At 37.2% G+C, this 27,590-nt stretch overlaps 2 protein-coding genes across 4 annotated transcripts in view; one reads left to right on the plus strand and one right to left on the minus strand.

Moving 5' to 3' along the window:
• ACAD11 (acyl-CoA dehydrogenase family member 11) overlaps positions 1-27,590 on the minus strand; it is a 102,776-nt gene that overhangs the window by 30,621 nt on the left and 44,565 nt on the right. For both annotated transcript variants that reach the window (XM_004036319.5, XM_019023863.4), the window contains exons 12-13: positions 17,359-17,466; positions 15,489-15,587 (exon numbers count right to left, since the gene is read on the minus strand). In XM_004036319.5, coding sequence (XP_004036367.5) covers positions 15,489-15,587; positions 17,359-17,466 — 207 coding nt within the window. The remainder of the gene's footprint in view (positions 1-15,488; positions 15,588-17,358; positions 17,467-27,590) is intronic.
• ACKR4 (atypical chemokine receptor 4) lies at positions 5,967-14,476 on the plus strand. Of its 2 annotated transcripts, XM_063704195.1 has the most exons (3): positions 5,967-6,168; positions 9,185-9,582; positions 12,650-13,798. In XM_063704195.1, exon 3 carries the CDS (start codon positions 12,659-12,661, stop codon positions 13,709-13,711), a length of 1,053 nt encoding a protein of 350 aa, XP_063560265.1. In that variant the 5' UTR covers positions 5,967-6,168; positions 9,185-9,582; positions 12,650-12,658; the 3' UTR covers positions 13,712-13,798. The 2 variants fall into 2 exon arrangements, with proteins under 2 accessions (XP_063560265.1, XP_004036368.1); XM_004036320.4 differs by lacking the exon at positions 5,967-6,168 and having other exon boundaries at positions 9,528-9,582; positions 12,650-14,476.

Raw genomic sequence — 27,590 nt, forward strand, 5'->3', positions numbered from 1 at the left:
ATCACAATTCAGGTGGATGGGAAATCAAATTTCAGCGTAGTTCTTATTATTTAGCTGCAAGGTGCTTTGAGTTTGCCCTGCGCATTACTTTCATTCAGGAGTTAGCCAGAGACCCAAGCAAAGTTTCCACATGAAAGCTGGAGCTCCCCTTTTCTGGCTTTTTCCTTTCCAGGAATACCCACCTCATTTCCCAGCAGTGATGGCTGCCCTAGACACTCTCCTCTGGTTCCTCAGGACACAGAGATCTGAGTTTTCTAAAGAAGCTTTAGCTTTCCTGTTCCACACTGTTTCCTCAGGCTAAAGTCTAAAAATGAAAAACTCACCCTGTGCCCATCTCACTTTCCAAATTTTGACTCCCCTACAAAATCAGCTTGCCTTTGTTCACTTCCCTGAGAATTTCAGGCAGGCAGGTATGTATGTATGTATGTATGTATGTATGTATGTATGTATGCATGTAGGTATTTTGTAGCTTTTTAGCTGTTATCTGTGGGAAGGTTCATCTTAAGCACTTACTCCACCAGACTAGCAGTAGAACTCCCCCAGAGTTCTTACCTTTAAACTTTGCCAAAAATCAGGTCTTTACTTACCCAGTGTTATAATTTCTTATACATTCATTAATATTTGAATACAAATATACATTTTTATTCATGACAAATATATGAGTTTTATTTATCAGCTGAAGTTTGAGAAATGCAATGCTCACTTCAAAATGATCACATAAGCAGAATTAGAAATCTTAGCTCTAAAATTTCAAAACCAATAAAACCAAGAGCTTAAAATTCTAATCTCCTCCATTATTCCATACTATAAATAACATATGTAAAATATAGTTAAGATTGAAATGCAATGGCTTTAAAACTGTTGCTTATAATTTAGATTCCTTCAAATTTAACGGAATCTATGTTTTAATCAGTTCAGAAAGGACCATCCTCATTTGTACTAATGAGAAAAGATCCCCCATTCACATATTTCAAAGTTAAGTTTTAAAAATCTTAAGTGTCATATTCTTCACAGTAACTCTATTTGGCTTTCCTAATTTATCAAAACGTCTAAATTTTCAAATTGTTTATCATTGTTTATATTTACAGAAATATGTCCTTTTGATTTTATAGATGCTAACAGGTAAAGAAACTGCTATGGTCTGAATGTATGTGTCCCTCCCTAGAAGTCATGTTTTGGAATCCTAACCCCCAAGCTGATTTTATGTGGAGATGAAGCCTTTGGCAGGTGATTAGGTCTGAAAGGAGGTGATTAAGTGATTAAAATGCAATTAGTGTATTTATCAAAGAGGCCTGAGAGAGCTTGGTCACCTTTTTCACTATATGAGGACAGAACAAGAAGGTGCCATCTATGAACCAGAATGCAGGCCCTCACCAGGCACCAACTCTATTGGTGCCTTGTTCTTGGACTTTTCAGCCTCTAGAACCATGAGAAATACATTTTTGTTGTTTAGAAGTTACCTAATTTATGGTGTTGTGTAATAGTGGCCTGAATGGACTATGACAAAATTCCACTAATCTGAGGACCAACCCAAAGAACTTTAGGATGATTTAATGGCAGATGACAATACTTACCTCTCATTGTGGATCTTACCTAAATGACTTATCTGGAAATGCTCAGTTGGGGTAATCTTTTATCCCTGGCTATGCAATAATATGCAATCATGCTTTGATTCTTAGTTAGAAATTATAGAGGAAGAATCATTTACAGAGCATTCACTTCTAATTTTTCAACTGGATATTTTTCTACTTGAGACTATCTTTGAGGTTTTAGTTGTAGGAAGCCTTGGCCAGTGCCTCTCTAGATGCCTACAGGCTGAAGGATCGACGCTTCTTGCCCCACATAATGCATTGTGTGGGCATACTCCATGGTGGGCATACTTCTGAAAATCAGATTAGGACATAACAACATGATTTGAAGTTCATTTTCATTAGAAATATTTTCTTAAAAAAAGCAAACTTTTATTTTAGGTTTGGGGGTAAATGTGAAGGTTTGTTACATAGGTGAACTTGTGTCATTAGGGTTTGTTGCACAGATTATTTCACCACCCAGGTATTAAGCCCAGTACCTAATTGTTATCTTTTCTGCTCCTTTCCCTCCTCCCACCCTTCACCCTCAAGCAGACCTCTGTGTCTGTTGTTTCCTTGTTTGTGTTCGTAAGTTCTCATCATTTAGTTCCCACTTATAAGTGAGAACATGCGGTATTTGTTTTTGTGCTAGTTTGCTAAGGATAATAGCCTCCAGCTCCATCCATGTTCCTGCAAAAGACATGATCTCATTCTTTTTAATGACTGCATAGTATTCCATGGTGTATATGTACCACATATTCTTTATCCAATCTGTCATTGATGGGCATTTAGGTTGATTCCATTGTGAGTAGTGCTGCAATGAACATTCACATGGATATGTCTTTATGGTAGAATAATTTCTGTTCCTTTGGGTATATACCCAGTAATGGGATTGCTGGGTTGAATGGTAGTTCTGGGTTTTTTGTTTTTGTTTTTGGATTTTTTTGAGACAGTCTCACTCTGTTGCCAAGGCTGGAGTAGAGTGGCGCGATCTCAGCTCACTGCAATCTCCCTGCTCCCAGGTTCAAGTGATTCTCGTGCTTTGGCCTCCTGAGTAGCTGGGATTACAGGCATGGCCACCATGCTTGGCTAATTTTTGTATTTTGGGGTTTTGCCATGTTGGCCAGGCTGGTCTCAAACTCCTGGCCTCAAGTGATCCTCCCGCCTTAGCCCGCCAAAGTGCTGGGATTACAGGCATGATCCACCGTGCCCGGCCAGTAGTTCTGTATTTAGCTCTCTGGGGAATCTCCATACTGCTTTCCACAATGGTTGAACTAATTCACACTCCCACCAACAGTGTATTAAGTGTTCCTTTTTTTCTACAACCTCACCCGCATCTGTTATTTTTTGACTTTTTAATAATAGCCATCCTGACTGGTGTGAGATGGTATCTCATTGTGATTTTGATTTGCATTTCTCTAATGATCAGTGATATTGAGCTTTCTTTCATATTTTGTTGGCTGCATATATATCTTCCTTTGAAAAATTTCTGTTCATGTCATTCACCCACTTTTTAATGAGATTGTTTTTCTCTTGTAAATTTGTTCAAGTTCCTTATAGATGCTGGATATTGGACCTTTGTCAGATACATAGTTTGCAAACATTTTCTTCCATTCTGTAGGTTGTCTGCTCACTCTGCTGATAGTTTCTTTTGCTATGCAGAAGCTCTTAAGTTTAATTAGATCTCACTTGTCAATTTTTGCTTTTGCTGTGATTGCCTTTGGTGTCTTTGTCATGTACCCTTTGCCCACCCCTATGTCTAGGACAGTATTGCCTAGGTCGTCTTCCAGGGTTTTTATAGTTTTGGGTTTTACATTTAAGTCTCTAATTCATTTTGAATTAACTTTTGTATATGGTCTAAGGTAGGGGTCCAGCTTCAATCTTCTGCATATGGCTAGCCAGTTATCCCAGCACTATCTATAGAATAGGGAGTCTTTTCCCCACTGCTTGCTTTTGTCAGCCTTGTCAAAGATCAGATGGTCATAGGTGAGCAGCCTTATTTCTGGGCTCTATTCTGTTCCATTGGTCTATGTGCCCATTTTCAGAGATATTTTTCTTTCTCTACTTTCCATTCTGGCAATCAAGAACATCTGGGTAAATCTTTCAAGGTTTCACTGATGCTAGCTATCCAGCATCAGAGAGCTGAAGTAAAATCTTCTAATTCCTTTGAACCCTGGTCTAAAGCCCTCTTTTTCGAATATTCAGAATATATAATTTTGTATCTAATATTCCCCAATATTACTTCTTACCTCATTCTTTCTATCATTTAAAAATGTTGGCTGGGCATGATGACTCATATCTGTAATCCCAGAATTTTGGGAGGCTGAAGTGGCAGGATCGCTTGAGCTCAAGAGTTTGAAACCAGCCTGGGCAACCTAGCGACACCTCGTCTATACAAAAAAATTTAAAAATTCAACAAGCACGGTGCAGCACATCTGTAGTCCCAGCTACTCAGGATGTTGAGATGGCAGGACTGCTTGAGCCCCGGGAAGTCAAGGTTGCAGTGAGCCGTAATCATGCCACTGCATTCTAGCCTAGGCAATAGAGTGAGATTTTGTCTCCAAACAAAGCAAAGAAACAAAAATGTTGCCACAGCCTTATATAAATGCCCAATAGATTTCAGATACCAGGTAAATTTTGAAGAAACTCAAGAAGTAAGGCAAATAATTCTTTGATTCTGTCTTCCTCAATCTTATATAGAGAACAATTAATATTCTAAAAAATACAATTTTTAAGTTGGATGTCTGTTGTGATCATTAAGTAGAGGAAGTAAGGGTGAATACATAGTTTGTAGAATTTGAAATATTTGTATTTAACAATGATGTTTCAGAAAAATGAGAAAAACCCTTCCCAAAGATATCATCTCCCCTTAGCTACAAGCAGAATTTGGCAAGTGCAGCAGTTGAAACAACCTTCTTTTATAGAGAGTTTTGCTTGTTTGTGTCATTTTAGTTAATGAACAAGATACCCAATGTCATAAATAAAATATATTAGAGGAAATCTGAATAGAACAGAGAACATTTAAACATATATGCTGTGTCACAGGCCTTCATGAATGAAAACAGATGGCTTAGATAAAGTAATTTTGTTTTTAATCCAGACACTGTGGTATTTCAAGGCTGTTCAAGTGCCAGGATTAAGTCAGGCTAAAAATTACCTCTCCCTGATGTTAGTTGATGATTTTTAATTTCTTAGGCTTTTACCCAGAAAATCATTTTCTAACAAAAGGAGAGATGATAGGTGGATAAAAAAACATGACCTTTGAGTATAGTGTGGTTTGTAACAATTAAGAAAGTGATGTAAACAATTACATACCATGAAGCATAGATAGCCATCCACAAATTCTCAAGGCCGTTTCTTCTACCAACACAGAATTTCTGAGGTAGAACACCTGAACTTCATTTGGTTTTAGCTTTAATACTAACAATTCAAATTGGAATAAGTACTATTTTACAATAAAATTTCCCTTATATGAAAAAAGATGTTCATTGTACAATCCCACAGTTAAAGAAAAAAAATCCCATGTGTTCTCTTAGAGTGCGTGTTATTTTTAACAGGGAAATTCTTCAAAATTCACTGAATCCATCTCTAGGTTTACATCTAAATAATAAGAATTAAGTAATAATGTTACCAGCTGCTGCTATTACTGTTGTTACTATAGAAAATGGTTAGATCAAAATAAATCCCAAATAGAGCAGAGTTGAAAATTAAAAAAACCAAGACATAAAAAAAAGAAGAAAAATAATATAATATTTATTAAATCTCTGGGTGAGAAAGGATTTTAAAACTTAAAAATGATAAATGAAATAAAAATCAGACAAAGATCAATTTGTTTGTCTATATAAAACTGCTGTACATTAGAAAATAAAATTTAAAAGCAAAAAAAAATTGGGGGGGAATGTTTCAACATTTATGACAAAATGTATGCAATACTTAGCTCCCTAAATTATAAAGAACACCTAAAAATCAGTATACAGATGGGCAAAGAACACAATTGCAAAAAGAGGAAATAAGAATAATAAAAGAGATTTTTAAAATTGCTTAACTTTACCACTAATCAAATAAACATGGAGTACAGCAATAATGAGAACATTCAAAAGCAGTTTATTATCCAGTATTCCACACATGCCTGGCAAGGGCAGGTAAGGGGTGCTGAATTTGTTACAAGTCATTTAGAAAGCAAAGTGGTAGTAAAACAACACATTCTATTGACAATATTTTAGAAAAACAGACATTTCTATACATTATTGGTAGAGAACAAAGTAATACCATCCCTATGGAATACAATTTGGCAATATTCATCAAAATTACAGATTCATCCCAGCACTTTTGTTGGCCGGGATGGGTGGATTGTTTGAGTCTAGGAGTTGGAGGCCAGCCTGGGCAACATAGCAAAATGACAGTACAAGAGGAGGGATGAGAAGAGGGTGTGGGGAGAGAGATTCTTCAAGAACAAGGGACATTGCTATGTTAGGGAGGTTAAGAGTAGGAGCCAATTTATGGTAAGCAGCAAAATGGAATCATAGTCAGTTCTAAGGAATATGAGAAGTAGAAGAGAGCTAAAGAAGCATCAAGTAAGTACTTTGAAAAGTTGCCTAAGGTGAGTGATGCTTCTGCCTACCCTCCAAGCTACATGATTATTTCACGTATTTTGTCAAATTTCCCTATTACCACTGTCTCTCCTAGTTCTATCAGGAGAAAAGGGAAAATACAGGAAAAGGCCAGCCAGTCAGCTAGTTTCACCATGATTCATACACTATGATTTATACACAGCATTCATACGCACGCTACCAGAGGAAGCTGCTCAATCCTGAGATCCCCTATGCCTCAAGGGCTTTGTATGTGTCTGAATTAGCAAAAACAATGTGTAAATTCAAAAGATGTAAAGATTATAGCATTACAACCGATTTGCAATAAAGGAATCCCATTTACAAAAAAGCTTATGGTTGTTGGGGGTGGGGTAAATAAAGGAAAGGGATAGATACTTTTGAATCTATAAAAGAGTATCAAGATTCTATAATAGATGGCATCATAAAATAAAGAGATATAAGAGATAAGATGATAAAATAGACTAAAGATCTGAATTTAGAATTCCAGCTCCATTGCTAAACTTTATGTCTGTGGAGGATAAGTTACTTAAATATCAGTTGATTGATTCATGAATTTAATCATTATTCATTAAGCTGGTACAATGAGTAAGGTACCAAGCCAAATGCTGAGGATACAGCAGGGTATAAGATAGCTATGGAAGATAGAAAATTTAAATAAGTACCAACAATACAGTGAAAAGACTATAGGAGGGTAGGTATATCTGATCTAATCTGAAAGAGTTATGGAAGGCTTCCTGGATTAATGTTAAGGTCAGACCTAAATCTGAATTGTAAATAGGAGTTAGGGAACTAAAATAGGGTGGGAAGAGTGCTCTAGACACGAGTAATAGTACTTGCAAATGCCTAAAAGTCAGTATTGTGTATCATATAGAAAGATCAAAGAGATTATTATCTGATAATTATGGAGGCTGCAGTTGCAGACCAGTTGTTAGATAATAATCAAAGTGGACAGTAGAATGTTTTTATTAATTCAAAATATTTTTGAGTAGTCATTATGTGCTAGGCATTATTCTTGGTACTCGGGATATATCAATGAACAAAGCAAACAAAAGTCCCTGTTCTGATGAAGCTTATGTTCTAATACAGGGTGAAAGACAATTTACAGCAATCACAGCATAAATGATATGGTGCATTAGAAAATGTTAAGTGCTATGGGTCTGGTGGACTGGGAGTCCAGATGGATGAGGGTTATTTTAAGTAGAGTAGTGAAGAATTGCCTCAGTGAGCTGGTGGTGATTGGGCAAAGACTTGAAAGAGAAGAGGAAGTGAGCTTTGCAATTACTAAGAGCACATTCCAGCAGACAGAAGAGCCAGCACAAAAGCCCTGATAGGATTGTGGCTGGTATGCTCTCAAACAGCAAGAAGCTGGGTATGGCAGAACAAGTAGGCAAAGGGGTGAGTAGTGTGAAATGAGGTCAGAGAGACAATGAGGGATGGAGGCAGACCTTGTGGGATCTTGTAGACTACTATGAGAGTTCATGATGAAGCAATTGCAATAGAAGCAAAAATTGACAAATTGGACCTAATTAAACTGAAGAGCTTCTGCACAGCAAAAGAAACTATCAACAGAGTAAAGAGACAACTTACAGAATGGGAGAAAATCTTTGCAAACTATGCATCTGACAAAGGTCTAATATCCAGCATCTATAAGAAGTTTAAATTTACAATTAAAAACAACCCTATTAAAAAGTGGGCAAAGGATGTGAACAGACAGTTCTCAAAAGAAGACATACATACCGCCAACAATCATATGAAAAAAAGCTAAACATCACTGATCATTAGAGAAATGCAAATCAAAATCACAATGAGATACCATCTCACACCAGTCAAAATGGCTATTAAAAACTCAAAAAATTACAGCTGCTGGTGAGGTTGTGAAGAAAAAGGAGCACTTACAAACTGTTGGTGGGAGTGTAAATTAGTTCAATCATTGTAGAAAACAGTGTGGCAATTCCTCAAAGACCTAAAGACAGAAATATCATTCGAGCCAACAATTCCATTACTGGGTATATACCCAAAGGAATATAAATTATTCTATTATAAAGACACATGCATGCATATGTTCATTGCAGCACTATGCACAATAGCAAAGACATGGAATCAACCTAAATATTTGCCCATCAATGATAGACTGGACAAAGAAAATGTGGTACATATACAGCATGGAATACTATGTAGCCATAAAAAAGAATGAGATCATGTTCTTTGCAGGCACGTGGATGGAGCTGGAGACCATTATCCTTAGCAAACTAACAAAGGGACAGAAAGCTAAATACTGCATGTTCTCACTTATAAGTGGGAGCTAAGATGAGAACACATGGACACATGGAGGGAAACACACTGGGGCCTATCAAAGGGTAGAGGGTGGTAGAGAAAGAGGATCAGGAAACATAACTAATGGGTACTAGGCTCAATACCTGAGTGATAAAATAATGTGCACAACAAACCCCCATGATACATGTTTACCTGTGTAACAAACCTGCATGTGTACCCCTGAACTTAAAAGTTTTTTTTTAAAAAAGAGAAAAATAGAAAAAATGGCATGGGTCTGAAATAATTTCTGCAGGTGGAGACTGAGCCTGGCCTTGCATGAAAAAATAGATAACTGCCATGCAAATTTGAGGAAAGCCAAGTTCAAATAGACCATGAGGGCCAAATCAGCATAAATTTCTCTTCTTTCTCTAACTTACTTGTGTGGAAATGTGGAAAAAATAAACAGCCTCCCAGACTGAAGGATTTTGAAGGTTCGTATTCTAGCTTTGGGAAAAAAGGTAACAAGAAAGCAAGAGAGTTTAAAGCCATGGGAAAATACTCTGGGACAAGGATAGAGAAAGTACAGTGAAGCCAGGAAGACTCTAGTAGTTTAAATAAATATTAAATGATGTGGCATAAAAATGTTAAATTCTATTGCAAATACCTAATGATTACTTGTAATTTAATCTTTGATAATTTAGTCTTCAAAAAGATATTTTCCTTGGTTAAAATCATATTTGCTTTCTTCCTTAGGCAAAATAACTTTAGAGAGTATTTCTCTAGATGCTACCTACAAGTGCTGCCTAGATGCCCTCAGGTGGATTCTCCTTCTGGTTCAGCAGTCAGTAGCTCAGCTGCAGGCACTTTCTTGTCCCCTTTGACTAAGTGGAAACTATGAAAGGTCTATAGTTTTTGAAAAAAGATGGATTTTCTCAAATTTGTAACCTAAACCACTTAAGAAGTTGAATTTAACTTCACAGATGGTTTTACAGGAAATAAAATATCAAGTGCTCACAAGGTTAAATTTCAGGAAAGCCTTCTTGGATACAAGATAAAGGCGGGGTGTAAAGTGAAAACAAAAGTAGCTGGAGTTAGGTCATTTGATTTTATACTCTGTACTCAAGACTGCTCCTCTCTGCCGACTGCAACAGGTTGGTACTTTATTTCTTTTCTTATTCTGACTTGAATATTTTTTTTAAGCCCAAAGATCTTGTATATTTACTTATATAGAGGGAGTCTTGATGCATAAAAGTTTAAATGCTTACTTGTAAAAAAAAAAAAAAAAGGGTTACTTGAAAATAGCTGTACACTTTAACCTTAAATGAAAATCTTAATATAGCAAGAAGAAAATACGATTTTAAATGCCATTACTTGTCGGTAAAACTTTGTTAAGGAGAAAATAGGTTTTATTATACCACTTTTTTTCACTTTCTTTTACAAGTACTGATTTTTTTTATTCTCATGGTAATTATAAAGACACTTAAAAGCGTGTCTATGTATCTGCCAGAAGGATCATTTCTGCAAATAATTCCATTTCTACTCTTTTTTACTCACATTTTTAGTAAGATTAATTCTTACTTAAAAATTCCCTTCCTTAATATATTATAATATTTGGCCATATTATTCCTTATCATCAGGTTCAAGATTTTCTGATGAAAGAGAAAGGAAGAACAAGGTTCATACTGTGTTAATAATTAATGCATAAGAACATGAAGACCAGAGTAGTCTTACAGATTGGAACTTTTTAAGTAACTTTAATGATAAAAAGAGTCATTTAAAAAAGTTGGCACCCGGTTTTTACATAATGAAAGCAATTCTTCTATGTGGTATCTTTCTTCAGAGCCTTCTTTTCTTTGCTATATTCATTCAAAAAAAGTTAGCAAACATAAGAACATTTCTTTTGAAAATGTACTATAAGTTGGCACACTGTTTTAAAAATAATATTTTCATTATTGATTCTATAAGAATATTTGAGATACTTCAGAGCACAAAAACAACCCAAGGAAAATAGAAAGGCTAAAGAAAAAGGAAAACAAAATTCAGCACTATAATAAAAACACTGAAAGTCATTATTTTATACATTCCAAAACTTACGAATTCTGTGCAAGCTTATCTTAATACTACGGGGTGCTAGTAGCCAACATAGTGCAATAACAATGTTGACATAGAAGATTGCTGGCATACTATCTATCCATTCTAGAGTAACAGCTTTATACCTGTTGGCAAAAGCTTTAATTTGACAAATATTTACTGAGAAGCTACTTTGTGCCAGGCACATTAACAAGATTTTATTTACAAACACAAATCAAATAGGTCATGCTTTGAGGAACTTAAAACCTAGAGGAACAAGGCAGTATGGGAAACGCATCCTTTCCAGAGAATGGATCAGTTCTCTGAGGGGTATGTAGAGATTGCTAATACATCAGGAAAGTCTTCTGGGGAGGTCGCATCCGCGTTTATTGAGTAGGAATTGGCCCTTCCAGGGAAGGGCAGGAAATTGTATGGTAGATAAAGGAACAGAATGAGCAATGATGTAGACAGATGCTGCTGCACGGTGGGTGCCAGCCCACTGCTGAGAAATTAGTCCTATCACTGTCTCTAGTGTGGACACAGAGTAGGGAGAGGTGGCAGGAGCCATGGATGGCACCACATTATGAAGGGAGCCTTGGGTGTTATGCTAAAGAGCTTGGATTGTGGCTTTCAGGTGAAGAGATGTGTCTTCCAGATGAGGAACAAAACAGAGGAGAGGTAGATTGGCAATTTAGAGATCAAATACTCTGGTGGAAATAAGAAAAACGTTTTTGAAAAGGAGGTATTGAGGAGGAGTAACAACAGGCTATCAGTTAGAAAGATACTGCTTGGCCAGGTGCAGTGGCTCATGCCTGTTACCCCAACTCTTTGCGAGGCCAAGGCAGGCAGATTGCTTGAGCCCAGGAGTTTGAGACCAGCCTTGGCAACCTGATAAAACCCCGTCTCTATCAAAAATACAAAAGTTATACAGACTCATAACCTGGTCAATAAATAAATAAATAAATGGATTAAAATTTAAAAATAGGCTGGGCTCGGTGGCTCACGCCTGTAATCCCAGCACTTTGGGAGGCCGAGGCAGGTGGATCACGAGGTCAGGAGTGCGAGACCAGTCTGGCCAACATAGTGAAACCCCATCTCTACTAAAAATAGAAAAAATTAGCCAGGCATGGTGGTGTGTACCTGTAATCCCAGCTACTTGGGAGGCTGAGGCAGGAGAATCGCATGAACCCGGGAGGCGGAGGTTGCAGTGAGCCGAGATTGTGCCACTGCATTCCAGCCTGGGCAACAGAATGAGACTCCATCTCAAAAAAAAAATTAAATATTAAATATTAAAAAAGAAAGATATTGCAGTAGGCTAGGTGAGAAACATAATAGCTGAATTGTGCAAATGTGTGGAAGAGTGCAGATTAAGAGGAGAAGACAGATTCAAGACCTATTTGGAAGGCAGAATCAGAACTTGGGAACTGATTGGGAAGCAGGGATGAAGGTAAGAGAGAAGACAAGAATGAAGCAGGCTTACAGCTTAGATGATTAGAAGATAGTGGTGCTACTAAAAAACAGTATACAATAAGCAAGTAGTGACCAGTTTTGGAGGGAAGTTGGCTAAAGGAGATCTTGTTTTATAAAAGGCAACTAGTGAAATTTAGTGCAAATGCTGAGAGAATTTATTTAACTTATTTAAATTAAATTTATAAATAACATCAAAATAAAAAATAAATTTAATTTAAATAAACCAAGTAATTTGCTATTTTCATTTTTATTCAATTTGTTGTAGATATACTTTTACGATTCACAAAATTATGTATGTAAAGATTATAACACTATTTATTCTTTTTAGTTAAAATCTAATTAAATTTTCATATTTTAAAAATCATTTTTACATAAAAGTCTTCACTTTTATTTAGGATTTAATGATTAAGAAAATTCTCCAGGGCATTATGTTTATTGTCCTGTTCAAATCCAAGCTCTTTCACACAGAATTGTACAAGCAAAGTTTGAGTAACTAATCTTGGGGTCATATTCCAATGTGGCTCCCATTAAAGCGTTTCAAAGAGTGCTAGATTCAGGCTCACATATGTTATAGCAACAGGCTATACTCTAGGGAAAGAACAAAACAGCTTGATAAAAACTGTTTCCTTTTAAGCATATTTAGACAAATATCTATCCTGTATTCTCTTTGCCATCTAGATTGGAGCCATGGCTTTGGAACAGAACCAGTCAACAGATTATTATTATGAGGAAAATGAAATGAATGGCACTTATGACTACAGTCAATATGAATTGATCTGTATCAAAGAAGATGTCAGAGAATTTGCAAAAGTTTTCCTCCCTGTATTCCTCACAATAGCTTTCGTCATTGGACTTGCAGGCAATTCCATGGTAGTGGCAATTTATGCCTATTACAAGAAACAGAGAACCAAAACAGATGTGTACATCCTGAATTTGGCTGTAGCAGATTTACTCCTTCTATTCACTCTGCCTTTTTGGGCTGTTAATGCAGTTCATGGGTGGGTTTTAGGGAAAATAATGTGCAAAATAACTTCAGCCTTGTACACACTAAACTTTGTCTCTGGAATGCAGTTTCTGGCTTGTATCAGCATAGACAGATATGTGGCAGTAACTAAAGTCCCCAGCCAATCAGGAGTGGGAAAACCATGCTGGATCATCTGTTTCTGTGTTTGGATGGCTGCCATCTTGCTGAGCATACCCCAGCTGGTTTTTTATACAGTAAATGACAATGCTAGGTGCATTCCCATTTTCCCCCGCTACCTAGGAACATCAATGAAAGCATTGATTCAAATGCTAGAGATCTGCATTGGATTTGTAGTACCCTTTCTTATTATGGGGGTGTGCTACTTTATCACGGCAAGGACACTCATGAAGATGCCAAACATTAAAATATCTCGACCCCTAAAAGTTCTGCTCACAGTCGTTATAGTTTTCATTGTCACTCAACTGCCTTATAACATTGTCAAGTTCTGCCGAGCCATAGACATCATCTACTCCCTGATCACCAGCTGCAACATGAGCAAACGCATGGACATCGCCATCCAAATCACAGAAAGCATCGCACTCTTTCACAGCTGCCTCAACCCAATCCTTTATGTTTTTATGGGAGCATCTTTCAAAAACTACGTTATGAAAGTGGCCAAGAAATATGGGTCCTGGAGAAGACAGAGACAAAGTGTGGAGGAGTTTCCTTTTGATTCTGAGGGTCCTACAGAGCCAACCAGTACTTTTAGCATTTAAAGGTAAAACTGCTCTGCCTTTTGCTTGGATACATATGAATGATGGTTTCCCCTCAAATAAAACATCTGCATTATTCTGAAACTCAAATCTCAGACGCCGTGGTTGCAACTTATAATAAAGAATGGGTTAGGGGAAGGGGGAGAAATAAAAGCCAAGAAGAGGAAACAAGATAATAAATGAACAAAACATGAAAATTAAAATGAACAATATAGGAAAATAATTGTAACAGGCATAAGTGAATAACACTCTGCTGTAACGAAGAAGAGCTTTGTGGTGATAATTTTGTATCTTGGTTGCAATGGTGCTTATACAAATCTACACAAGTGATAAAATGACACAGAACTGTATACACACATTGTACCAATTTCAATTTCCTGGTTTTGACATTATAGTATAATTATGTAAGATGGAACCATTGGGGAAAACTGGGTGAAGGGTACCCAGGACCACTCTGTACCATCTTTGTAACTTCCTGTGAATTTATAATAATTTCAAAATAAAAGAAGTTAAAAAAAAAACCCACTATGCTATAAGTTAGGCCATCTAAAACAGATTATTAAAGAGGTTCATGTTAAAAGGCATTTATAATTATTTTTAGTTATCTAAGTTTTAATACAAGAACGATTTCCCTGCATAATTTTAGTACTTGAATAAGTATGCAGCAGAACTCCAACTATCTTTTTTCCTGTTTTTTTTAAATTTGTAAGTAATTTTATAAAATCCACCTCCTCCAAAAAAGCAATTAAAAAAAAAAACAAACTATAATAAGCTTTTCTGATTCTTTTCAAAACATTCCTGGTAAGTTCCTAAAGACATAATTTGCTTCTATGATGTCAACTTTCTTACTAATAACTGGTTATCATGACAAATGTTAGGTTTATCATATATAGTCTAGGTGTAATCCTCAGACTATCATTTTCATCTGGGTTCCAATTTCTTAACTTCCTGAAGAATTCATCCGTTTATACAAGTCTACCACTGCCGATTGACTAAAAAATACATTATCCCATGCATAAAATGTCCTATTTTCATTTAAACACTTTATTTTTGAGTAATAAAAATATGTACCACAATAAATTATTGTTAATTAACATGTACAGCTTATCTTTTTAAAAAAATATTTGCTGTAAATTATAATCCATGTAATATGCTCCTACTAAAATTAAATTTTGCTAGCAATTACATTGGTCAAAAATAGTATGCACTAATGAATTTTATCTCTAAAACTACAAAAAATGACGTTTTCTGCTCTTAAACATCACCTAACCAACATATGTTATTTTAAAATTACTTTTTCTTTCAACCACTATTTCTAAGTTTGAAAATGCTTTCACATGCAGAATTAATTAATTATTTTTTCATTTTTTTGAGACAGAGTTTCGCTCTTGTTGCCCAGGGTGAAGTACAGTGGTGCCATCTCAGCGCATGTCAACTTCTGCCACCCGGGGTCAAGCAAGTCTCCTGCCTCAGCCTCCTGAGTAGTTGGGATTACAGGTGCCTGCCACCACACCTGGCTAATTTTTGTATTTTTAGTAGAGACAGGGCTTCACCATGTTGGCCAGGTTGGTCTTGAACTCCTGGCCTCAGGTGATCCACCTGCCTCAGCCTCCCAAAGTGCTGGGATTACAGGTGTTAGCCACCGCACCTGGCCTACACATGCAGAATTTAAAGAATTATGATCATGAAACTGATCACTATGTATCATAGCAATATTCTAGCATAGCATCTGGCACAAAGGATCAGTGTGTTAGGTGAAAAAATTAGGCTGAACACTCACCACTGCTCCACCATTTTTTGCCATTAATTACATAGCTATCTTCATCTCGTTGGATGCTGCATTCAATATTCGTGGCATCACTTGAAGCTACATCAGGTTCTATAAATAAACAAAAGCTGAATTTACAGGCAGGCAGATATCATCAGTAGACTTAGATAAGGATATGAAAACTTTAAAAACAAAAACATCTTTATCTTTTTCAATGTCCTTTCACTCCCCATTCCACCCTGCTTTTCCCATAACCTACACACAGTATTCAATAAACGTGCACTGAAAGAATGAGTGAATGAATGAAGTATACTGAACATTGGGGATCAGTATTTTGAACTGTATTTTTGGCTTCCTCACTGATATATGACTTGGGATACAACCCAGTCCTTTCTCCAATCAGCAAATGTAGATAAAAGTATTGTTTTCTACTTCTCACAATGGAGATATGTACTAAATATTGATTGGCAAGACAGATTCCTCCCATATAGTTTACTGTCTTAAGCAATTTCTAATGTGCCTTGCAAATTCCATCAGGAATGCTTTCACTGATTTATATACTTTGCATTCTTTAAAGCCTGTTCAACACTTAAGGTCTTCAGAAAGTTCTCCATGGGACACCCTTAGACAACTGCTTTATTGCATGGCACTTCAGAACTGTCTAGCTCTCAATCATAGCAATCTGCACTTGCTAATATGACACCCCTTTAAATGAGTCCTTCAGCTATCCCATGTGTTCTGTTTCTAAAACTTAAGATTTATTTTTTTTTCATTTTTAGAAAGAGGGCTGTGTATTCTACTTATTTTGTAAACCCCACCTAGTGCTTTGTAGACAATACATCCTACTGTAGGTATTCAATAAATGCCTATTACTGATTTAAACGGAGATCAGTTCTGCTATTATAGTAGTCCCCTGTTATCTGTAGTTTTGCTGTCTGAGGTTTCAGTTATGAGGCCAACTGCATTCCAAAAATATTAAGTGAAAAATTCCAGAAGTAAACAATTTGTAATTTTTAAATAGTGTACCATTCTGAGTATTGTTATAATTGTTCTATTTTATTATTAGTTATTATTAATGTCTTACTATGCCTAATTTATAGATTAAACTGTATCATAGGTACATATGTATCAGAAAAAACATAGTCTAAATAGCATTCAGGACTATCCCAGTTTTCAGACACCCACTGGGAGTCTTAGAACGTATCCCCTTCAGATAAAAGAGGAGTACTGTATAAATGTATGCTATGTTATACAAAACAATAAAATCTGGCCATTATTGAAAGCACTTAAAAATTATGGACAAGCAAAATTTGGTATAATTCTAAACTAAATCACAAAACAATGATTTTTTTCTATTGAAGAGTTCTTAATGCTTTCTATGTACAAATGATATTAAATCTGTTTTTATTAACATGTTCCTTTATTTTCCCACATGATTATAATTTGAGCCATATGTCCAGTACTGGTGAAATTTCTATTTTTCTGGGTTTATGGAAGAGTTGAATATTTTATAAGTATCAATATAAAATTATCACGAAGATAGATATTTCATACATAAGAGCAAAGAAGATCTTAAATATTCATATATAGCAATTTTAGTAATGACATCAAAAAATTGTGAAACTAAGTTTACTCTGCTACTAATGCTATAGCAGGCTACTAGAGAACATCATCTGATATTCTAACAAAGGAGAGGATCATATTTTTCTGAACATTTGAAAATGCCAAAATTTAATAACAGGCTCAAAATAAACATACTCACATTTTTGGCCAATGGCAAATTTGACTGAAACACAGAACCACATCCTGTATTTCTTCAGCTCATCCATAATAACTCCGGGACGACTGACTACACAAGGAGAGAATGGTGATTGGCATTTACCTGTCATACAGAAGCAAGAGGTAATGTTCCCTTGAAGAAGAGGCTCAAGCCACTGTTTCTTCTGTTCCTCACTTCCATACAGGTGCAGAACCTCCATATTCCCTGTGTCTATACATAAAGAAGGAGTATTTGTTTTGCATTTGAAAATTTATCAGTATGAAATCCACAACTTTATGTAGAGAGTATAAAAATGCATCTTTTTAAAGCAAATGTTTGCTAACAAAAATATTTTGAAATATATAGTAAATATAATTTATACTGACAGCATGTCATAAATATTTACAAGTACAGGGCACTTGGTGCATATTTATTCAACTTGTTCTGAATCACAGACTCTTCTTCAGTTCATCCCAATGAAGAATGGCACTAATGACGTCTAACTCAATTAGAACTGAAGGAAAAAATTTACTGGCCTAAACCTTGCCTGCTGTATTGCAAATATGCCCTGCTAGAAGTGATTGCAATGCTCCCGGAGAACAATTAACATTGTGTGTCCTACTGAGACTCCAGCCCTTAATTTTATCTGCTGTTCCTCAAACACACCCTATGCTTTCTAATTTCCACATATATGCTTGGGCCAGGCTTTTTCTCAAGTGAAATTCTCCCTGTCCTTCACAAGTAAATTCCTGCTTATGAGCCACCTCCTCTGCAAAGAATCTCTGATTACCCGGTCAGTGATACCTCCTTCCTCTGAACTCACATAACAATTATTTCTATTTACCTCTAACATTGCTCTTACTTTTATGTACCCCATACTACCTAGAAAATACTTGATAATTCTCAAGGATGCTAAAGACAGAATCCCTGCCCTGGAAAGAAAATGGCAGTAGATAACTTCAAAGACCCTCTCTGACCCTTGGAGGGTATTGTTTATAGTACATGATGCACTGTAGTATTGCCCTTGGCTAACAAAGAATTCTTCATGACTGCCATGGAGTAAAATTTTCTAGATGGCTTCCTCTGATTTTCCATTCCTGTCAAATTTCTTAAAATACTGTCTAAAACCTTTCCCTTGAGTGTTGATTATTCAGAAGATTTTGAGAAAACAATTTTCATATCAACATTTACAATGACTTTAAGGTTAGTTACTGAAATGCTTATGAAAATTGAGTTGTGTAAGTTAAATCTCTCAAGATGTCTACACTCTGTTCAGGCACTCCTAACAGAGCCAACATTACATCAACATTAACAAAATTCCTTGTAGATTAACACAGCTTAACATTCTTTTTGACTGAGGGAGAAAATAAGTCCTGAGTTATAATTCATGAAGCTCATTGTTTGTTTTCTTTGCCTGTTTTAAATTCACTGTTACTTGTTATAGTACAAATAAGGTAAATATTGAATTCAAAATTTCCAAAAATTATCAGTTTCTTCCGAAAAGCTCACAAAGTTATCATTTACAGGTTGGAAAAAAAAACTTGGATAAACTACACCAACAAGAAAAATGATTTCCCATTAAAAAATATCAGACCAGCTCTCTAGATTCCTCCTCTCTGGGCAGGGCATCTCTAAAAGAAAGGCAGTAGCCCCAGTCAGGGGCTTATAGATGAAACTCCCATCTCCCTGGGACAGAGGACCTGCGGGAAGGGGTGGCTGTGGGCGCGGCTTCAGCATACTTCAACATTCCTGCCTGCCGGCACTGAAGAGAGCAGTGGATCTCCCAGCACAGTGCTTGAGCTCTGCTAAGGGACAGACTGCCTCCTCATGTGGGTCCCTGACCCCCGTGCCTTCTGACAGGGAGACACCTCCCAACAGGGGTCGACATACACCTCAAACAGGACAGCTCTGGATGGTGTGTGGTGGGTGCACCTCAGGGATGAAACTTCCAGAGGAAGGAACAGGCAGCAATCTTTGCTGTTCTGCAGCCTCCACTTGTGATATCCGGGCAAACAGGGTTGGGAGTGGACCTCCAGCAAACTCCAGCAGACCTGCAGCAGAGGGGCCGGACTCAGAAGGAAAACTAACAAACAGGAATAGCATGAACAACAGAAAGGATACCTACACAAAAACTCCATCTGAAGGTCACCAACATCAAAGACCAAAGGTAGAAAAATCCACAAAGATGAGGAAAAACCAGTGCAAAAAGGCTGAAAATTCCAAAAACCAGAATGCCTCTTCTCCTCCAAAGGATCACAACCCCTCGCCAGCAAGGGAACAAAACTGGATGGAGAATGAGTTTGATGAATTGACAGAAGTAGGCTTCAGAAAGTGAGTAATAACAAACGCCTCTGAGCTAAAGAAGCATGTTCTAACCCAATGCAAGGAACCTAAGAACCTTGACAAAAGGTTAGAGGAATTGCTAACTAGAATAACCAGTTTAGAGAAGACCATAAATGACCTGATAGAGCTGCAAAACACAGCACGAGAACTTCGTGAAGTATACACAAGTATCAATAGCTGAATCAATCAAGTGAAAGAAAGGATATCAGAGACTGAAGATCAACTTAATGAAATAAAGCATGAAGACAAGATTAGAGAAAAAAGAATGAAAAGGAATGAACGAAGCCTCCAAAAAATATGGGATGATGTGAAAAGACCAAACCTAGGTTTGACTGGTGTACCTGAAAGTGACGGGGAGAATGGAACCAAGTTGGAAAACACTCTTCAGGATATTATCCAGGAGAACTTCCCCAACCTAGAAAGAGAGGCCAACACTCAAATTCAGGAAATAAGGAGAACACCACAAAGATACTCCTCAAGAAGAGCAACCCCAAGACACATAATCGTCAGATTCACCAAGGTTGAAATGAAAGAAAAAATGTGAGGGGCAGCCAGAGAGGTCAGGTTACCCACAAAAGGAAGCCCATCAGACTAACAGTAGATCTCTCTGCAGAAACCCTACAAACCAGAAGAGAGTGGGGGCCAATATTCAACATTCTTAAAGAAAAGAAATTTTCAACCCAGAATTTCATACCCAGCCAAACTAAGCTTCATAAGCGAAGGAAAAATAAAATCCTTTACAGACAAGCAAATGCTGGGAGACATTTTGTCACCACCAGGCCTGTCTTACAACAGCTCATGAAGGAAGCACTAAACATGCAAAGCAAAAACTGGTACTAGCCACTGCAAAAACATACCAAATTGTAAAGACCATCGACACTATAAAGAAACTGCATCAACTAACAGGCAAAATAACCAGCTAGCATCATAATGACAGGATCAAATTCACATATAGCAATATTAACATTAAATGTAAATGGGTTAATGCCCCAATTTAAAGACACACACTGGCAAATTGGATAAAGAGTCAAGACCCATTGGTGTGCTGTATTCAGGAGACCGATCTCACGTGCACAGACACACATAGGCTCAAAATAAAGGGATGGAGGAAGATTTACCAAGAAAATGGAAAGCAAAACAAAAACAAACAAACAAAAAAGCAGGGGTTGCAATCCTAGTTTCTAATAAAACAGACTTTAAACCAATAAAGATTAAAAAAAAGACAAAGAAGGACATTACATAATGGTAAAGGGATCAATGCAACAAGAAGAGCTAACTATCCTAAATATATATGCACCCAAAACAGGAGCATCTAGATTCATAAAGCAAATTCTTAGAGACTACAAAGAGACTTAGACTCCCACACAATAATAGTGGGAGACTTTAACACCCTACTGTCAATATCAGACAGGTCGACGAGACAGAAAATTAACAAGGATATTCAGGACTTGAACTCAGCTCTGGACCAAGCGGACCTAGTAGTCATCTACAGACTCTCCACCCCAAAATGACAGAATATACATCCTTCTCAGCACCACATTGCACTTATTCTAAAATTGACCACATAATTGGATGTAAAACACTCCTCAGAAAATGCAAAAGAATTGAAATCATAACAAAAAGACTCTCAGACCACAGTGCAATCAAATTAGAACTCAGGATTAAGAAACTCACTCAAAACCGCACATCTATATGATAACTGAACAACCTGCTCCTGAATGACTACTGGGTAAATAATGAAATTAAGGCAGAAAAAAATAAGTTATTTGAAACCAATAAGAACAAAGACACAATGTACCAGAATCTCTGGGATACAACTAAAGCAGTATTTAGAGGGAAATTTTTAGCACTAAATGCCCACAGGAGAAAGCAGGAAAGATGTAAAATTGACACGCTAACATCACAATTAAAAGAACTAGAGAAGCAAGCCAAACAAATTCAAAAGCTAGCAGAAGACAAGAAATAACCAAGATCAGAGCAGAACTGAAGGAGATAGAGACCAGAAAAACCCTTCAAAAAATAAAAGAATCCAGGAGCTGGTTTTTTGAAAAGATTAACTAAATACACCACTAGCCAGACTAATAAAGAAAAGAGAAGAATCAAATAGACACAATAAAAAATGATAAAGGGGATATCAACACTGATCCCACAGAAATACAAACTACCATCAGAGAATACTATAAACACCCTATGCAAATAAACTAGAAAATCTAGAAGAAATGGATAAACTCCTGGACACATATACCCTCCCAAGATTAAACCAAAAAGAAGTCAAATCCCTGAATAGGCCAATAACAAGGTCTGAAACTGAGGCAGTAATTAATAGCCCACCAACCCAAAAAACCCAGGACCAGATGGTTTCACAGTCGAATTCTACCAGAGGTACAAAGAGGAGCTGGTACCCTTCCTTCTGAAACTATTCCAAATAGAAAAAGAGGGACTCCTTCCTAACTCGTTTTATGAGGCCAGCATCATCCTGATACCAAAACCTGGCGGAGACACAACAAAAAAAGAAAATTTCAGGCCAATATACATGATGAACATCGAAGTGAAAATCCTCAATAAAATACTGGCAAACCAAATCCAGCAACACATCAAAAAGCTTATCCACCACAATCAAGTTGGCTTCATCCCTGGGATGCAAGGCTGGTTCAACATAAGCAAACCAATCAATGTAATCCATCACATAAACAGAACCAATGACAAAAACCACATGATTATCTCAATAGATGCAGAAAAGGCCTCTGATAAAATTCAACACCCTTTCATGCAAAAACTCTCAATAAACTCGGTATTGATAGAACGTATCTCAAAATAATAAGAGCTATTTATGACAAACCCACAGCCAATATCATACTGAATGGACCAAAGCTGGAAGCACTCCCTTTGAAACTGGGACACATTCAAAGCAGTATGTAGAGGGAAATTTATAGCACTAAATGCCCACAAGAGAAAGCAGGAAAGATCTAAAATTGACACCCTAACATCACAATTAAAAGAACTAGAGAAGAGCAAACACATTCAAAAGCTAGCAGAAGGCAAGAAACAACTAAGATCAGAGCAGAACTGAAGGAAATACAGACACAAAAAACCCTTCAAAAAATCAACGAATCCAGGAGCTGGTTTTTTGAAAAGATCAACAAAATTGATAGACCGCTAGCAAGACTAATAAAGAAGAAAAGAGAGAAGAATCAAATAGACGCAATAAAAAATGACAAAGGGGATATCACCACCGATCCCACAGAAATACAAACTACCATCAGAGAATACTATGAACACCTCTATGCAAATAAACTAGAAAATCTAGAAGAAATGGATAAATTCCTAGACACATACACCCTCCCAAGACTAAACCAGGAAGAAGTTGAATCTCTGAATAGACCAATAACAGGCTCTGAAATTGAGGCAATAATTAATAACCTACCAACCAAAAAAAGTCCAGGACCAGATGGATTCACAGCTGAATTCTACCAGAGGTAGAAGAAGGAGCTGGTACCATTCCTTCTGAAACTATTCCAATCAATAGAAAAAGAGGGAATCCTCCCTAACTCATTTTATGAGGCCAGCATCATCCTGATACCAAAGCCTGGCAGGGACACAACAAAAAAAGAGAATTTTAGACCAATATCCTTGATTAACATTGATGCAAAAATCCTCAATAAAATACTGGCAAACGGAATCCAGCAGCACATCAAAAAGCTTATCCACCATGATCAAGTGGGCTTCATCCCTGGGATGCAAGGCTGGTTCAACATACGCAAATCAGTAAACGTAATCCAGCATATAAACAGAACCAAAGACAAAAACCACATGATTATCTCAAGAGATGCAGAAAAGGCTTTAGACAAAATTCAACAACGCTTCATGCTAAAAACTCTCAATAAATTAGGTATCGATGGGACGTATCTCAAAATAATAAGAGCTATCTATGACAAACCCACAGCCAACATCATACTGAATGGACAAAAACTGGAAGCATCCCCCTTGAAAACTGGCACAAGATAGGGATGCCCTCTCTCACCACTCCTATTCAACACAGTGTTGGAAGTTCTGGCCAGGGCAATCAAGCAGGAGAAGGAAATAAAGGGCATTCAATTAGGAAAAGAGGAAGTCAAATTGTCCCTGTTTGCAGATGACATGAGTATATATCTAGAAAACCCCATCGTCTCAGCCCAAAATCTCCTTAAGCTGATAAGCAACTTCAGCAAAGTCTCAGGATACAAAATCAATGTGCAAAAATCACAAGCATTCATATACACCAATAACAGACAAACAGAGAGCCAAATCATGAGTGAACTCCCATTCACAATTGCTTCAAAGAGAATAAAATACCTAGGAATCCAACTTACAACAGATGTGAAGGACCTCTTCAAGGAGAACTACAAACCACCGCTCAATGAAATAAAAGAGGATACAAAGAAATGGAAGAACATTCCATGCTCTTGGGTAGGAAGAATCAATATAGTGAAAATGGCCATACAGCCCAAGGTAATTTATAGATTCAATGCCATCCCCATCAAGCTACCAATGACTTTCTTCACAGAATTGGAAAAAACTACTTTAAAGTTCAAATGGAACCAAAAAAGAGCCCGCATCGCCAAGTCAATCCTAAGCCAAAAGAACAAAGCTGGAGGCATCACGCTACCTGACTTCAAACTATACTACAAGGCTACAGTAACCAAAACAGCATGGTACTGGTACTAAAACAGAGATACAGACCAATGGAACAGAACAGAGCCCTCAGAAATAATGCCGCATATCTACAACTATCTGATCTTTGATAAACCTGACAAAAACAAGAAATGGGGAAAGGATTCCCTATTTAATAAATGATGCTGGGAAAACTGGCTAGCCATATGTAGAAAGCTGAAACTGGATCCCTTCTTTACACCTTATACAAAAATTAATTCAAGATGGATTAAAGACTTACATGTTAGACCTAAAACCATAAAAACCCTAGAAGAAAACCTAGGCAATACCATTCAGGACATAGGTATGGGCAAGGACTTCATGTCTAAAACACCAAAAGCAATGGCAACAAAAGACAAAATTGACAAATGGGATCTAATTAAACTAAAGAGCTTCTGCACAGCAAAAGAAACTACCATCAGAGTGAACAGGCAACCTACAAAATGGGAGAAAATTATTGCAACCTACTCATCTGACAAAGGGCTAATATCCAGAATCTACAATGAACTCAAACAAATTTACAAGAAAAAAACAAACAACCCCATCAACAAGTGGTTGAAGGATATGAACAGACACTTCTCAAAAGAAGATATGCAGCCAAAAAACACATGAAAAAGCACCATCATCACTGGCTATCAGAGAAATGCAAATCAAAACCACAATCAAAACCATCTCACACCAGTTAGAATGGCAATCATTAAAAAGTCAGGAAACAACAGGTGCTGGAGAGGATGTGGAGAAATAGGAACACTTTTACACTGTTGGTGGGACTGTAAACTAGTTCAACCATTGTGGAAGTCAGTGTGGCGATTCCTCAGGGATCTAGAACTAGAAATTCCATTTGACCCAGCCATCCCATTACTGGGTATATACCCAAAGGATTATAAATCATGCTGCTATAAAGGCACATGCACACGTATGTTTACTGTGGCACTATTCACAATAGCAAAGACTTGGAACCAACCCAAATGTCCAACAATGATAGACTGGATTAAGAAAATGTGGCACATATACACCATGGAATACTATGCAGCCATAAAAAATGATGAGTTCATGTCCTTTGTAGGGACATGGATAAAGCTGGAAACCATCATTCTCAGCAAACTATCGCAAGGACAAAAAACCAAACACTGCATGTTCTCACTCACAGGTAGGAATTGAACAATGAGAACACATGGACACAGGAAGGGGAACATCACACTCTGGGGACTGTTGTGGGGTGGGGGAAGCGGGGAGAGATAGCATTAGGAGAGATACCTAATGCTAAATGACGAGTTAATGGGTGCAGCACACCAACATGGCACATGTATACATATGTAATAAACCTGCACGTTGTAGACATGTACCCTAAAACTTTAAGTATAATAATAATAAAAATAACTAAATAAAAATAATATTCTAAAACAAAACAAACAAACAAAAAAGAAAACCAGCACAAGACAAGGATGCCCTCTCTCACTACTCCTATTCAACATAGTATTGGAAGTTCTGGCCAGGGCAATCAGGCAACAGAAAGAAATGAAGGGTATTCAGATACGAAGAGAGGAAGTCAAATTGTCACTGTTTGCAGATGACATGATAGTATATTTAGAAAACCCCATCATTGGCCGGGTGCAGTGGCTCATGCCTGTAATCCCAGCACTTTGGGATGCCAAGGTGGATGGATCACCTGAGGTCAGGAGCTTGAGACCAGCCTGGTCAGCATGGTGAAACCACATCTCTACTAAAAGTACAAAAATTAGTCGGGCATGGTGGCAGGCTCCTGTGATCCCAGCTACTCAGTAGGCTGAGGCAGGAGAATTGCTTGGGCCTGGGAGGCAGAGGTTGCAGTGAGCCAAGATTGCACCACTGCTCTCCAGCTTGGGCAAGACGAGTGAGACTCCATCTCAAAAAAGAAAGAAAAAAGAAAACCCCATCATCTCAGCCCAAAATCTCCTTAAGCTGATAAGCAACTTCAGCAAAGTCTCAGGATACAAAATCAATGTGCAAAAATCACAAGCATTCCTATACACCAATAATAGACAAACAGAGAGCCAAATCTTGAGTGAACTCCCATTCACAATTGCTACAAAGAGAATAAAATACCTAAGAATCCAACTTATAAGGGATGTGAAGGACCTCTTCAAGGAGAACTACAAACCACTGCTCAAGGAAATAAGAGAGGACACAACCAAATGGAAAAACATTCCATGCTCATGGATAGGAAGAATCAATATCATGAAAATGGCCATACTGCCCAAAGTAATTTATAGATTCAATGCCATCCCCATCAAGCTACCACTGACTTTCTTCACAGAATTAGAAAAAAAGTACTTTAAATTTCATATGGAACCAGAAAAGAGCCCATATAGTCAAGACAATCCTAAGCAAAAAGAAGCTGGAGGCATCATGCTACCTGACTTCAAACTATACTACGAGGCTACAGTAACAAAAACAGCATGGTACTGGTACCGAAATAGATATATAGACCAATGGAACAGAACAGAGGCCTCAGAAATAACGCCACACATCTACAACCATCTGATCTTGGACAAACCTGACACAAACAAGCAATGTGGGAAGGATTTCCTATTTAATAAATGGTGTTGGGAAAACTGGCTAGCCATATGCAGAAAGCTGAAACTGGATGGCTTCTTTACACCTTATGCAAAAATTAACTCAAGATGGATTAAAGACTTAAACGTAAGACCTAAAATGACAAAAACCCTAGAAGAAAACCTAGGCAATACCATTCAGGACATAGGCATGGGCAAAGACTTCATGACTAAAACACCAAAAGCAATGGCAACAAAAGCCAAAATAGACAGATAGGATCTAATTAAACTAAAGAGCTTCTGCACAGCAAAAGAAACTATCACCAGAGTGAACAGGCCACCTACAGAATGGGAGAAAAATTTTGCACTTCATCCATCTGACAAAGGGCTAATATCCAGAATCTACAAAGAACTTAGACAAATTTAGAAGGAAAAACAAAGAACCCCATCAAAAAGCGGGCAAAGTATATGAACAGACACTTTTCGAAAGAAGACATTTCTGTGCCCAACAAACATATGAAAAAAAGCTCATCATCACTGGTCATTAGAGAAACACAAATCAAAACCACAGTGAGATACCATCTCACGCCAGTTAGAATGGTGATCATCAAAAAGTCAGGAAACAATAGATGCTGGAGAGGATGTGGAGAAATACAAAAGCTTTTACACTGTTGGTGGGAGTGTAAATTAGTTCAACCATTGTGGAAGACAGTATGGTGATTCCTCAAGGATCTAGAACCAGAAATACCATTTGACCCACCAATCCCATTACTGGATATATACCCAAAG

Source organism: Gorilla gorilla, chromosome 2 (genome assembly GCF_029281585.2).
Source record: "Gorilla gorilla gorilla isolate KB3781 chromosome 2, NHGRI_mGorGor1-v2.1_pri, whole genome shotgun sequence".
Lineage (NCBI taxonomy): Eukaryota > Metazoa > Chordata > Mammalia > Primates > Hominidae > Gorilla > Gorilla gorilla.

What these genes read in the sequence shown, in the direction of transcription:
- ACKR4 (XM_063704195.1), top strand. Translation starts at nt 12,659, where the DNA reads ATGGCTTTGGAACAGAACCAGTCAACAGATTATTATTATGAGGAAAAT.